Genomic DNA, 15,789 nt, shown 5'->3' on the forward strand with positions numbered 1-15,789 from the left:
TTAAGCAATCGAAATGCCTCTGTAAAATTTTTACCAAGTTTGCAGCAAACTTTCACACACTCACGTTGTTCTTCAAGCTCTTTCATTGTCACTTTATCATTGATCCAATGAACAGCTTGTGCACATGCTCAATATAGGCAGTTTTCACTATGTCATATAACCATGTTTTTGAAAGACTTGAATATTACCACTGTCAGATTGGAAAATAAATGAACCAAATTGCAACATTAATTAACTTGTTTATTATGGACTTCTATAGCTTAGTAATATACCACTTAGGGAAACCACGTTTTCATATCTAAAATCAAGCCTAAAGTAAATGAACAGATAAAGCACGAGGTGAGAAAATTGTTGTGGTTTAGTAATTATTATTGTTATGAATTCTCTTCCAGGGAGTCAATTGAACATTCATTCTTCCATTCTATACACTCACCACAAGCTATGAGAAGAAGCTGGACCTTACATGCTTCCTAACCACACTCCTAGTCAGTTTCTTGAAATGACCTGGAGCTCAACCTCAGTGAGCTAAAAGCTATAAAATCACACTTCTATCTCTACTTTAAGACCTCCCCCCCCCACTCGCTTACTAACTTGCCAAAACAGGTTTTAGCCTAATCTTGATAATAATAATGATAAAGAAGATAATGATAATGTGTAGTTGCTGAATCAAAACTAATAATTAATGCCGATGAAGATCAGGATACCAAATTGAGTTTACCCTTAATTGATGCAAAAGTTGATTACCTTAAATGTTCCTATTTTGCTTAAGCAGATGAATGAATTTCTATCATTCTTTTCTCCTCCATCCATTCCTCAAACTCTGAAGCTCATATTCCTTCATATGCACCATTCCATAGGCCCAGTTATCATCTTGGTTAGTCACTGCTGAATGTTCAACTGTCTCCATCTCCCTAATGAGCACATCTATGCACAGTAGTTCAGTTGGATACTTTGTAAAGTAGGAGAATAGCTTTTTTATTTCAGCAAGTTAATGTTCTTTTTAACAGCATCGTTAGTCAATATAATGACTTAACCAACTTAGCATGTAGCCCCTAAACTTTAATTAGGGGCTACATGTGCAATTACACAATAATTTCCAAGAACCCAGCTTCATTGAGTACCTGCAATAAATTTCCACTAAAGTAATAATAGTCTGCCTGCTTAAATTGTGGTTACTCACTTTCAAGAAAATTTCACATTTCCAAGAAAATGTTGTAAAGAAATTTCAGCTGTTAATTGAAGTACCGTATTTGCCTGTGTATAAGAGCAGCCCCTTTTTTGTACACATTTTTTATGAAAAAAACTTTATCACAATATTATAATGAATTTACAGTATTTCAAATATAAAGTAATAAGTGAGTCTACTTTTCATGTTCTTTAGCATACGCAATCATAGCTTGTGTGCAGTTGTAGCAATGCCAACGTTTTTCAGCCATGATTTGCCAAGAAATTTAGAGAAAATTTAACGGCAGAAATTTATCACCATTCACTACAACCACGACTACAATTGGAAAGTTGAAACAAACAGGAACACAGCTGGGATCATCAATGACAGCGCATGCGCATCCACTGAACTCCACGTAACTGGAATGCTCTCACACACACACTGCAAGGAAGCAAGAAAGAAATCGCGTAACTCGGAACACAGAAAATTTCCAGAAATGAAAGTAATAAAAAACTAAGTATCGGCGTATAAGATGCACCCTGTTTTTCAGACTTATTTTCAAAGAAAAAAAGTGCATCTTATACGCCGGCAAATATGGTACTTTCTATACCATTTGTCATAGTTATTGTTTAAGACAAGTGCATCCACTGCTCAAAGACTTCTGGAATAGATCAAGCATATTTTTTTTGAAGGTCGTGCATTTTTCCAAGAAAAAAATGTGCTTAAAGTGTTGTTAAAATGGGAGGAATCTTGATCCATAGGATAAGAGTAGCTGAGTGACTGAAAAGGAGTTGTCTGAAGTTCAGATTTAGACTGAGAAGAGAAGGTGAATGATAGCTGATTAAGTTTTAACAGTTGTTGAGGAGAGAGAGAGAGAGAGAATTATAAATATGTACAAATTCAAAAAAAAAAAAAAAAAAAAAAAGTACCCATTAAATGACTGGAACACTGTCAGTCTAGTTGCTGAGTAGATAGCATACCCACTCTCCAACCAACAGGCTGTGGGACAATTCCTACCATGAACACAGATGCTTGTAAATGTCTTTAGGTGGTGGATGAATATCATTGTTCAGATTATTCAGTGCTAGACCAAAGGTTTACCACCTTTCATGAGTGGTGGGATTCACAGAAAAGAAAATTGTTTTTCTTTTCTCTAGTTCCATGCACATTCATAATTGTTAAATCCTGAAAACTGAAGAAATTGTCTTGTATATATTTACTTGATTTACAAAAACTGTTATAGGGAATACTGATTCTGCAGTAACTTTAATTATATGTTACACTTGACATTTCTTCATTTTTCTTGATGACATGCTCAGCTGAGATCCTTTGTGTTAAATATGAATAAATAAATCAGCAAATGATTAGACTTTACAATTTATGTTATTGCATAAATACTGCATGTCCCTAGTACTCCCTCCTCCTAGACTTAAACAATCACAGCAAAACTATTTCCATCTCTTATATCCAGTTTTGAAAAGATAAACCAAAATGCAAGTCATTTTTGTTTTGCATTTTGGTTTATCTTTTCAAAACTGGATATACGAGATGAGAATAGTTTGGCTGTGATTGTTTAAGTCTAGGAGGAGGGAGTACTAGAGGCATGCAGTATTTTAATTATTCTACAAGGGGAATCAGTTATCTCAATTAACTACACGATACTTGTTTGGCCTTTGGTTAAAAAAAAGTGTGGTGTAAATAACTTCTGCAACAAGAGCTGTGTAAAAAGATCATAATTTAATAATGAGCACAGTTTTGAATCTTTTTACTGCTGTATTATTGGGATAAATAGTTCTGACCCTTTATGTTGGTTGTAAAGAGCTGTATTGTCGGGCTTGGTGATGGTGTGATTATTTGTATCCAGAAAATTCACTGAAAACAATTTATTTAAAAAACAATTAATCGAATAAACCATAAATTGAAAGAGTTAATTATCAAAGATAAAGCATTTAATTGAAAGGCAGTTTCTCGAAAAAGCAACTCATCAAATGGCAATTAATCGAAAATGCAATTTGTCAAAAACCAACAATTCATCGAAACTACAAATCATCGAATGGGCAGTTCATCAAAAAATGAATTCTAAGACGTGTGAAGTGAAGTGTATTTATCAAAAAGTTTTTTTTTGTAGTTTTTTTGGATTAACTTGTTTTGCAGTTGAAGCTTAGCATGATCCCCTTTATATATATTTAGATGTATGTGGTAAGTTTTCTTTCTTTCTTTCTTTTTTTTAGCAGTCAGTATATGCATTTCATGTATTTTATACAATCTGGAAAAATCTATTATGTAAAAATCTTTATGTCGGCATGGATACTTTATCACATGGAATCCTTATGTTCCTAATTAAGGGCACCTATTACTACTACTAACTGTTATTATTAGTAGTAGGTGAGCCTCCATAGCTCAGTCGGTATAGATAAAGCTCTTTGGTCAGAAAGACCTGCTGAGTTCGATTCCCATCCAAGATATGGGGAACCTTTATCTGGTCTCTTTCGACTAAAGGTGAGTTAGCCAGTCTCATATGGAGGTAGAGGGGTTTTTTTTTCACCTGGAAACTCAGGTTTTTCATCCCCCAGAACAGGCATACCGGCCCCTTGAACACATGCATCTACAGACATAGGACAAACTGGGAGGCATAAGGCTAACCACCTTCATAACCATGACCATCCTTGAGATGGTCGCATTGTGAAGTCCACAGCTAAAGAATCTCAATGGTTCCTAAAAAAACTTAAGACAAGACAAGTAGTAGTAGGTGTATTATTATTATTGTTATTAATACTACTAATAATGTGGATATTAAATCCAGCATTATTTCAAAGTTGAATGTAGAAACTATGAAAGTTTCGTACGAAATTTGATCAGAGAGCTTATGGGAATACACTCACTGGCAAATGCTGGCAAGTGTATTCCCATAAGCTCTCTGATTAGATTTCATACAAAACTTTCATAGTTCACGGCTTTGAAATAATGCTGGATTTAATATCCACTTGATTTAAATAATTTTGCATCACCGAACTGAAGCCTTTTAGCTCTTTATTTTAGTAAATACTTTACACACCAACCGAGAGTTTGTTTACGAAAAATACACCTCTCCGACACTCCAAGTTCCTTAGTACTGAATGAGAGTTTTTGTTCTCTTAAGGTTTCTGCATGGTCTCTGAGGAGAACCAACCAGTTCGAAACAACTGTCAGGCCAGTGAAACCTTATCAAAATGGACCAATAGAAGGTGAATATATGGACGCTCAGGCAAGCAATCATGTCATCTATGAGATCCATGCTTGGGCAACTCATAAATGCCTGCGAGTGTATTCCCATAAGCTCTCTGATCAAATTTTGTATGAAATTTGATTAGAGAAATAACTCTCTGACTTAGTGGAATTCGAAAAAGTCTGCATGGTTCAGTTCACTGTTGAGTTCAGACTGGATCACTTTTATTATAACATTTTTTTATAGTAAATGATATGATATATGATATGATATGATTATGATATGATTATGATATGATATGATATGATATATGATATGATATGATATGATTAGATTAGATTAGATTACATTAGTAAATTTGCGCTCTGGGTGGATGAAATTTTAGAATTAAGATGTATATTAAAATTTTTCAGTTTCGCTTTTAATCTGACCATTATTGTTGTGAAAAAATTAGTTAAAATGAAATTTGTTGTCTAGAGATAAATCACTATGAACACAATGAAGCAGTATGTATACTTACAGAAAATTTGTTCTAAAATACAACAAAATATTATTACGTCTCAATGACTACTTACGTGCGTTGTCTGTATCTTGAGTAATGTTAAATATTGTTACTGAACACTTTTAACCAATAGTTTGCAAGAATATTACTTTTTTTTCGATGAATTATTAAACAATTCATCGAAAAAGTATTGGTGAATTGTTTTTCGATCAGCTGCATTTATGACGAATTGTCATGCGATGAATGGTTCGATATATTGTTTATTCGATAAATTGCTTTTACAATGAATTGCCATTTGGCAATTCATTGTAAAAGCAATGTTAACTGTTTTCAGTGAATGTTCACGGAACCCTGTTTATTTATATATTTTCCATTATGTGCTTTCCATAAACAGGAAAAGAATAACAAAAGATATGTAAATGATGTGTGAAAATAAGAGCAGACAGTTATTTCATTTTCTGTAATGAAGTGCATTTTAAGATTTTCAGTATTTAAGATAGTTATTGAATTTAAATCAATATACTTATCTTTCACATAGAATTAAATGGAAGAAAACTGGTATGTGGAACTGTTTTTGGATTCAGCTTCAGCAAGTATGGATGAATTAATTTATCAAAACTTGCAAAGATGGTTATTTTAAGACAACCTTTAACACATCTCCTGTAAACTACATTAAATTCAGCATTAAAGGGCACCATGGCAGGACATTTACTCTTTTTTTTTTATTACAGTTTTGAATTTCACAATTGCTTTATTTTGATGCCTTGTTTTCTGTGCCAGGTATACTTTGAGAATTTTTTGTGGTCTGAGGATGCTAGTTTAAATCTTGTGAGACAACACCACTAGCTTACTTAATTCTATTTATTCTGTTCTTGTGGTGTTAAAAACTTATAAATCCAGATGATCCAGATAAAATAATGAAAGAGTAATGTTATTAGTTCATAGTTCATTGTGCAAGTTTAATGTTAAAAAGTGTAAGGTTATGTACTTTGGGATGAAAATATTAAAAGCTGTGTTATAACACTGATAGAAATGGACATAAAAGTGAGCAGGATAGCTAAAAGGATTGCTTTGAAGAACATACTGACAAGTAGGGATAAGAAGATTATTATTCCTCTTTATAAGGCTTTGATATGGCCAAGTATAGAATATTATGTTCAGATTCGGTCAACTGGTTTCTTGAGCATCTGGAAGTGTTGAAGAAGATCCAGAGGCAAGTGACCAAAATGAAAACTGATCTGTGGAGTACTCCCTGTAAAGATAGACTGAAAGTTTGTGGGTCACAAAGTTTAGTTCATGTGTAGAAAAGGGGGGGGGGGTATGATAGCAACAGTAAGTTACTAAGGGAACCGTAGAGAGTAGATACTGAAAAAATGTTCTAATACATGACAGAAGTAAATGAGAGACCAACTAGAAGTTGGGTAAGAATGTGGTTAACAATTACATAAGGACTAAATTTTTTGCTTGGAGAATGGTGAATTAGTTGACTAGCTTACCAAAGATGGTCATGAGTACTTTGTCAGTAAATGAGTTTAAGGAGTATATGATAAGTTGCATAAGTTTTTTATGAGTCTGGACTCCATGAAGGTTCTCATATAATAACAATAATAAATAGTTAGTCTTCTAAATGGGAAAAAGTGTCAATATTGGATTTTTTTTTTCCTCAAGAAAGTGATTAATTGAAAGATTTATTTGCAAAAGAATGAGACTATTGTTGTACTAATAGTAATTTTTGATAATTTTTTAGGAAAAGGAGACCAGCATGGACAGATCGCATTTTGTATCGTCATACAAAAAATGCTTATGAAAATGTCATGCTTGATCTAAAACAGATACATTATTTGAGTCATCCACTTTATTTACAGAGTGATCATAAACCTGTTTCTTCATCCTTTTTTATTAAAGTGAGTAAAGGTTTATTTATAAATAAACTTATAAATCTAAATGTATCTATAAATGTTTTTAATATTTTAAAATGTTCTTGTTTAAATCTAAATGTTTTTAACTATAAAAAAGCTTTTAGTTGTTAAATGGATTAGTGAACAGATACTGTAAATGTGCCACAAGCAAATGTTTTACTCTTCAGTTAAATATAGCACATAAAGTACACAAGCATTTTATAATTTTGTTACATAACAGATGAACTGGATTAGAAGTATAGTTCATTCAGTCTAAAGTTTAAATATTTCTAACAGGTTTTTCGTCGGCCAGTAGAAAGAAGCGTAGAATTTTTTCCTGTTGTGAGGTGGAAAATGAATCAAGATGGTGTGGCATGGTATAGGTTTAATGATGGAAGTCTACCTAATATGTGGGACTGGATAGGACTGTACAGGGTATGAGATGGTTTTAAAATATTGACTTATATATTTTTAACTTATAAAAAAAGGGGGGGAGTAATACATGTCAATTCACTCTTATGATATGATAATATGCACTTGCCTTCTGTTACAGGATGAGCGGTTCGATTATAGTCATAATACACAGAACTGCTCACCCTTCTGTTACAGGTGAGTAGTTCTATGTATTATGACTGTAATGGATTTTTGTTTTTAATTTCACATTAATGTTGAATAAAATACAAATATTATTTGGGTTGCTATAAATATATTGAATTCATAAGAGTGACTCCTAGTAGGGTCGGTATACATTGCATTAATTATACTAGCAGCATGGCTCTTTTATTTCCAAGTTGTCTGTCAGAATCCAAGGTGTGTTAGAAAGTTGCAGGTGAAGCACTTCCTGTCTGAGGTCATTGTTAGTCTGAAGGATTTAGAAATGGAGAAAAAATAATAATAATAAAGTGCAGTGGAAAACTGAGAGGATAGATATATCAAAAAAAAAAAAATTAAACCCCAGCAATGAAGTGTATCCATCTGTACTAACAAAGAAAATGGCCACTGAGTACTGCCAGAATCAACTGGTAGGCTATGCTGAAATTAAATAGCCTTGCTACTAATATATATATATATATATATATATATATATTGAAAATATAACATTTTCCTGTACCACAATTATAATAAAGTATTTATTATATTATGAGTAAATTTGTTAGATTAAGAAGTTAATATGAATCAGATTCCGAGAAAGGACAAAATTTACTTTTAGTCCAAACTACACTCATATTTTCTGGTCCTTGCTAAGCCACCATTGGATGCAACTTACTGCTTCCCTTCCATGCTTCAATTCATCTCTCTCTCTCACTAGATAGTATCATCATGTCATCCTATGAAAGCAAAAAGTCAGTTTTTTCATCTAGTACACTGCATACCCCACCCCATCTTTTTGTCTTTCACCAGAAAATACATCAGAAGAAAACAAGTCTTCTAGCTCTAATGTTGTTCCCCCCCCCCCCTTTGATCTCTGCATCTAATACTCATTTTGCTGTACTCTAAACAGGTAAAGAAGATAGTGGCTGGAATAATCAAATTACTGAGGAATAGCTGGTTTTTTCATTTCTTTTATTGATGTATTATTATTATTATTACAAGAGATCTCCAGGAAGTTGAGGACTCATTGATAGAAGCCATATATCACTCACACTGCGTCATACCTTCCCTTGAATTCATTCACACTATCTACACTCACAGCCTCCAAAGGTAAGCCATTTCAGTCACATACATACACACCACTGTATAAGAGAAAAATTAAGCTCCCATCCTTTTCTTGACTGCATTCATTCTCGACTTCTGTGGATGCTCTCCTGTCCTCTCCTCACCCATCATAAAATGAAAAATTCCATCTACTGGTATCCTGTATGGCCCTTTCAAAAATTTGTAATTCTCTATCATATCATCCCCCTCCTCATAATCTACATTCCATAGTCCATACTTCTTTTTTTTTAAATGGATATTATCATATCCATTTACATTGTTCTAGTGGGTATTGTTCTAGTCAACTGGTTGCCATAATTTCTCCACTCCTGAATAAACCTATTTGAAACATCAGCAGGATCCTTTCCCCATAATCTCTTGCCCTTATATAGTTGTATTCTGATGTATATTGTATAACCTCAAACTTATGGGACTGATATATAAAAAAAAAGAAGAAGAAAAAAGACAAAACATGCACACTACCTGTTTTCATGGCATTAATATACAGTACAGTTAATGCACACTATGGTGAACACCACTATAATGAAATGATGCACTATAACAAGCCATAGAAGAGTCCAAGCCTAAGTCTCATACAACCAATGCTAACTCGCCATTGCAAAGAGTAAAAGTTCAAAACCTTCACTATAGCAAACTGAATTTCCTAGCAAATGATATCATAATCCACTCCCTAAAATTTTTATTTGTTCAACACAGATGCATGTTTTTTTAACTCACCATAAGAGTAATAGTTTGCACGGTTAGCCTAGTGGCTGTGCGCTTCGCAACCATATACCTAGGGAAGGAGTGTCCTAGGTTCGATTCCTGTTGGAGACGTGAGGAGTTCAAGGATCTTCCTCAGCCATAGCCAAGTTAGCCGGTCTTGGGCGTGGACAGTAGGTTTTTCCCCCAGTTTATCCTAGGGGTTTTCATCCCAAAGCAGTCAAACATTCCACAACCTCCCTTGCACATTGTGTTGATTATCCCACTAAAGTTAAGAACCTGGGGCGCTACATTCAACATTATGTGATCACTCTCCGAGGTAGTCACCTCTTGATTGCCTGGATCCACACTCACCTGCATTCCCCCTTTTTTTTTAGCTTCACTGAACAATACTTTCTCAAGACCCCTAACTACAAATCCATTCAATTGCAAACCATATGCCTTCTATGAATCCTTTCTTCCATCAGCTCACTCCACACATTCACAAACTACACACCACTCTTCCTGTACTAATTCATAGCTCTTCATCTCAGCTCACCTCTGTCATACTATGACAGCAGACTCACAACTTTTACTTTCTCACTCTTCTCATTCATCTGTACTAGCAACTCTTTCATACCTTTTTATATCACCTGTTAGATCATTAGTACCAGCCAAAATAAACATCTCTTTCACCTTCACTTACTGCATCCTTACATCATCACAAGCATCTTTAATCTTGACACTTTCATCAAGGAGAGCATAACAGTTTTATCACACTCTAATCAAGCACTCCTGTTATCATGGAATCGTCATACAAAATTAGATCCTTATTCTTCTCCTTTTGTTCTCTTGCATCTTTCCCTTCTTTTGCTTCGGTGTTATACCACCCACTTGGCATATCTCCAGTCATTCAATTTCACATTTTATTCTGTGGAGAACTCCATTAAGCATGCTGTTTCCTTCATTATCATCTGTTCATTCTCTTTATTTTCTATTGTTTTATTCTTGCTGTACTCTTGCTGCATGTAATATCAACCTCACTATTCACAATCACATTTTCTTGCATTCTGTCATTCAGCTCACTGCTATCATTCTTCTTACTCTCCCCATTCTTCTGACACGTGCTCCATAAAATCCACAAAAAATGAATTTTAATATTTAAAAAAACAAAACAATTTAACTTGTCTTTCTGCAACAAAAGTCTAAATGTGTAGCACTTTATGCCCTCTATTAACACACTGCCATTTGTTATAAATGTGCTGCATTTGATATAACAGTACTCAATACAGTGAGAATCAACTATCTAGAAAGTAGCTTTTCTATTTAATGAAGAAATATTTTGCATTAGTGACTATTTTGAACATGTAACTTATTGAATTATGAAGGAATACTCTTTTCCCTGGTATTATTGCTGACTATTTCATCATCTTCTTCTAATAAAACATTTTTGAATTGTAAAGTTTTTAAATTCATACACGATCCTCTGGTTTTCTATTCTTATATCTCTACATTTCTGTATCTAAGTAGCACTTACTTAGTAAATGCTGACCAGCAAGGAAGAGTTTTAGTTTTGGGAAGAGATAGAAGTCAGAGGGAGCTAAATCTGGGAAGATAATAAACAAAATGCCTTTAGCATCCCAAAACACTGATACCATTACCTTGACTGCTAATGGAATGGAACTGTTCTTTGCTTTGTCTTCTTTGCTGCTGAACAACCAGCTTCTGTCCACTGTTTTGACTGCTGTTTGGATTCTAGTGTGTAATGGTGAATCCAAGTCTCATCTATAGTAATAAATCAATGCACAAAATCAGTTTTATTCTTGTTAAAACACTCCAAGCACTGCTCAGAGATTTTCATGCGAGTGCATTTTTGATCTGCTGTGAGCAAGCACAGCACCCATCTTGCGCAAAGCTTTTTCATTTGCAATTCTTCATGCAAAATATATCCTACACATTCTTTTGAAATGCCTATAGTCTCATCAATTTCACTCACTTTGACTCGCCGGTAATCCAATACCTATCGTGCACTTGATCAATGATTTCTGGTGTTGTTACACTTTTTGGACATCCTTCACATGGATTGTCTTCAAGGCTAGTACGGCCACGTTTAAACTCGTCAGCCCATTTCTTAATTGTAGAAAAATGAAGGAGAAGAGGGCCCATAAATTTTTATGAACTTTGAATGACTGTCTTTTGTTATTAAATTAAACCTTCTTTTACAAAGAATTTTATAACCGCACAATACTCAATTTTATCCATTTCAAGGGATACAGACAACACTTTTGCTTCAGACAGCTGTATAAAACAAACTGCTTGATAGAATGATCTGCAATTTCACATGGATGCTTATGACAGATGTACCAACTTAAAAAAAAAAAAAAATCTTGCCAATAGCTTTGCCATCTATGGTCGAGGCCAAGTTTTCAGACCACCATATAACAAGATAAATACATGTATTTATCTTGTTATTTTTATAACAAGGGAATTTTTCACTAATAAAGCACATTTGAAAATATTGTTTATTAAAATGATAAGTATATTAAAAAATAGTGATTAATAATGATAATGATTGCTTTTCTTAAGGCTAATTCTCCAGATAAAGATGAACATATCTCTTTTGTGTGGGCATCATCAAGACCTTCCATTTCAACACCACATGCATTAAATACTGAAAGTTCACAAGATTCAGTGCCAATCATCGAAAGCACATCTAATAAATCAAGTACATCAGTTCAGTGGTATAAAGCAGTATTTGCAGATCAGAGCCTATTAACAAAGGGCATGTATAGGCTACTATTTATTAGCTCGCAGTTTGATGATGTTCTAGGTATAAGTGAACCCTTTGAGGTAAGAATCTAACAAAGCAAAAAAAAAAAAAAAAAGTGTCATTATTAATTGTTCTGTTACTATAAAAGTAATGATAATATGTGATATCATTCATTTGCCAAGTTAGTGAACTCTCTCCTTGGACACTGATGATTTTTGATTGTGCCAGTGTTGCTATTTGTTTGTTGTATGGAAGCAACAGTGTCAGTCATGTTTATATATAGTAGTTTTGTCCATGATAGGTGTGTGTGTGTGTGTGTATGCGCGTGCGTGCATGCATGCATGCATGCATGCACAATAAAAATAAATTTTTTTGCCATTTAGTTTTTTTTTTTTTTTTTTTCAAACATTTGATTGATTCTTGATTTTGTTTATAACTATTATACTATATATCTAATTGTACATAGCTTCAACCAATACAAAATACAGTGACTAGCTGGCAAAATCCCAGTTGCCAGCTAATCTTCATTCATTCAGCATCCAAATAGATACTTAGTATCCCCTTGTGAGAATGCCGATCTATGGATACTCTGTATGAACTGCAAGAAGATGAGGATTGGAGATTAAGTCAGAAGCCCCATTCAGCTGTTTCTTTGTAGGTTGAATGGAAGCCTTCTAGTTATCTGTTCATAAAAAGAAGAGAAAAAAATATATATATATATATAAATATGTATGTATAGAAAATTCTCACTAATAAATTATCATGTTCTCTTTTAAGAATGTAGAGAAAAATGTATGAAAACTAAGTTATGTATAATAGTTGATTTGAAAAAAAAAGAAAAAAAACAAGATTAATATAAAAGGATATTCTTGATGTCTGGAATAACCTCACTTTCACTTCATATACTAAGCTGATTGGCCTCTCACACAAGAAACTTAGCTTCATATAAACTGTAATGATGGATTGGTTGATCCTATCTGCAGCTTTCTGTCTGGTTTACTAGATGTTAAAAAATGTTTAATTTTCTTGACCAAAAAGCTCTGGAAAAACTTTTATTGGGATTATATTGATCAAGTGTATATAATAAACAGCTAAGTTATACCAACTAGTTTCACCAACTAAGTCTGTTGGCATCTTCAGGGTACATAACTGATGTAAGGCATAAAAAGTAAAAAACTGTTACAAACTAAAATCAACCGATTCCAAAATATTAAACAAAGAACAGAGCGCGTACAATACATATCAGAGAGAGCCAGACCCAGAGGCGGTGATACTAAAGCGGAAGCAATGGAGAGGTCATATTTACCACTGAAGAGACCTCAATAAAGGTCGAAACTAGTCTGGGTAGTGGCCCTTCGCTTAATGCATAACATTAGACATATCTGCAAGGAGATATGTTTTGCATTATGGGAGATACTGAGATAGGAGTGGTAGTATCTTGCTCCACCTTTGCAAGGAGTCACCCTGGTGTTGCACCACCTTACCCCAGTCCTGAAGATACTTTCAGGAGCAAACTTTGTTTGCTCACACTTGGATAAAGGATTAAACTAATTTTATTATACTCTAACCAAGTGAAAAATAAACTTTCAACATCTTTCTCTAAATCCAGAGTAATTTATTAAAAAAAGGTGGCACACCATTTGGCAACTCCTATAGGTAGAGATGACCTTGCTAATACTTCTGGCTGGTATCTCCACTTGGGCCTGGCTCCCACTGAAGAGACCTCAATAAAATCAAAACTAGTCTGGGTAGTGGCCCTTCCCTTAATGCATAACATTAGACATATCTGCAAGGAGATGTGTTTTGCATTATGGGAGATACTGAGATATGAGTGATAGTAGCTTGCTCCACCTTTGCAAGGAGTTGCAAAGGTGGAGCAAGTGTTGCACCACCTTACCCAACTCCTGGTGTTGCAACCCCTGGTGTTGCACCACCTTACCCAACTCCTGAAGATACTTTCAGGTGCAAACACTGTTTGCTCACACTTGGATAAAGGATTAAACTAAATTTATAATATTAAATGGCTTCTGCTGAAGCAGGAATATAGAACCTTCCTCCAGTTATAGCCAATAACATTCATTTGGATGTAGCTAACATCTTAATCCATTCAAACAATATGCCAAAGAAAGAAATGAATGCTTTAAAAGAGCTATACAGTAATAACAATATTGTAATAACAGCAGACAAAAGTAATGCAGTTGTGGTTGTGAATCTAATGGAATATGAAAGCAAAATACACATACTCTTACAAGATCAGTCTACATACCAAATCATAGATTGTTATCTACTAACTTGCAAAAGAATAAAGTTTGCAAATTTATGAAAAAAATCACTTCCTGGCCAAAAGAAACAGTTAACAAACCCAAACCTTTTCATGTAAAAACATCCAGAATATATGGAGCACCTAAAATTCACTAATACTTCACAAACAGGATTCACCCCTACATTTGATTGTGGATAGTATAAACAATCCTACACCCAAAATGTGCTAAACATTTTGCTCAGTTACTAGTTCCTCACAAATAATTCTTTGTTAAAAATTCTGTTCACTAAAAAGTATATTAAAAGACCATATTTTAAAAAGTTCAGACAAATGATTAGTTTCAATATTACTTCACTGTTTACCAATGTACCATTAATTGAAAATCTGGATTTGCTGAAGTCGCACTTCTACCCAGATTTATTTCAGTTATTTAAATTTATAGTACATGCAGGTTATTTTATATGGAAATAGAAGATATACAAACATCTAGATGGGGCAGCAGTGGGCTCCCTCTTTCTTTCCCTTTAGCCAATTTCTACATAGAACATTTAAAAAGCCAAGTTACGAATACAGCCACTCTCAAAGCAGTGGTTTGGCTGCACTATGTTGATGTGTTTGCCATTTGGCCACATGGTTCAGACATTAGATACATTCTTAGTGTATTTAAATAGCCAACACCCTAAAATCCACTTCACAATGGAACAGGAAGTTAATGACCATCCTCCCTTCCTAGATACACTAGTTACACACCTTCCTGATGATTTATTATCTTTTTCTTTTTATAGAAAACCTATACATGCAGCAAGATATTTGAACAACAATCACACCATTCATCCAGCTCAACGATATGGTATCCTAAAAACACTAACTCACAGAGCCAGAGCTGTCTGTTCCAACAACAATGCTCTTACCCCTGAACTCACTTGTTTGCTCTTCACACTTTTTTTTTAGCCAATGGCTATTATCTCCAAAGAATAGACAAAAAAATACTAAATAATCTGCAGAAATCTCCATTGTCTAATGCACAGGACTGTTTCTGTCAGTAAAACTGTTTCTATTCCATACATTCAGGGCACATCTGAAAAGAGATCCATAGTGGTTAATGAATATCAGCTCTGCACCACATTTAAACCATTTGTCAACTTGGCAACTCTCATCCATTCACCTAAAGACAAACTTTCTTCTTTCACAGCCAGGAGTTTATGAAGTACCCTGTTCTTGTGACCTGGCTTACTATGGACAGACAAGAAGTCTGTCCATAGTAAGCCAAGTCATCTGTTGACATCTGCCTTAGTGAACATAAAAAATACGTTTGTCACTGTCATTATGGCATGTCGGGTCATATTAAGGGCAACAGACCATACCTTGGATACCCCTTCACACAGGATCAAATGGAAAAAAACAAAAGTGCTACACAGAAATCATTATAAGTCAGAGAGATTGTTTCTGAAATCAGCAGTAGCTTTAAAACATTCTCCAAACCTCAACAAGTTTGACTATATCAATCTACCAAAAATTTAGGAGACAGTCATTTTAAGATTAAATTAATACTTGTTTTGTTTCTCTCTCTATCTATCTATCTGTCCAAA

At 34.2% G+C, this 15,789-nt stretch overlaps 1 protein-coding gene across 4 annotated transcripts in view; it reads left to right on the forward strand.

Moving 5' to 3' along the window:
- Positions 1 to 15,789, forward strand: part of LOC150101772 (phosphatidylinositol 4,5-bisphosphate 5-phosphatase A-like) — a 163,109-nt gene that overhangs the window by 127,179 nt on the left and 20,141 nt on the right. For all 4 annotated transcript variants that reach the window (XM_090400500.1, XM_090400501.1, XM_090400503.1 and 1 more), the window contains 3 exons: positions 6,620 to 6,776; positions 7,068 to 7,205; positions 11,754 to 12,017. In XM_090400500.1, the coding sequence (XP_090256626.1) occupies positions 6,620 to 6,776; positions 7,068 to 7,205; positions 11,754 to 12,017 (559 nt within the window). The remainder of the gene's footprint in view (positions 1 to 6,619; positions 6,777 to 7,067; positions 7,206 to 11,753; positions 12,018 to 15,789) is intronic.

This window comes from Typopeltis vanoorti, chromosome 11, assembly GCF_054136105.1.
Source record: "Typopeltis vanoorti isolate ZY-2024b chromosome 11, IOZ_Tvanoo_1.0, whole genome shotgun sequence".
Lineage (NCBI taxonomy): Eukaryota > Metazoa > Arthropoda > Arachnida > Uropygi > Thelyphonidae > Typopeltis > Typopeltis vanoorti.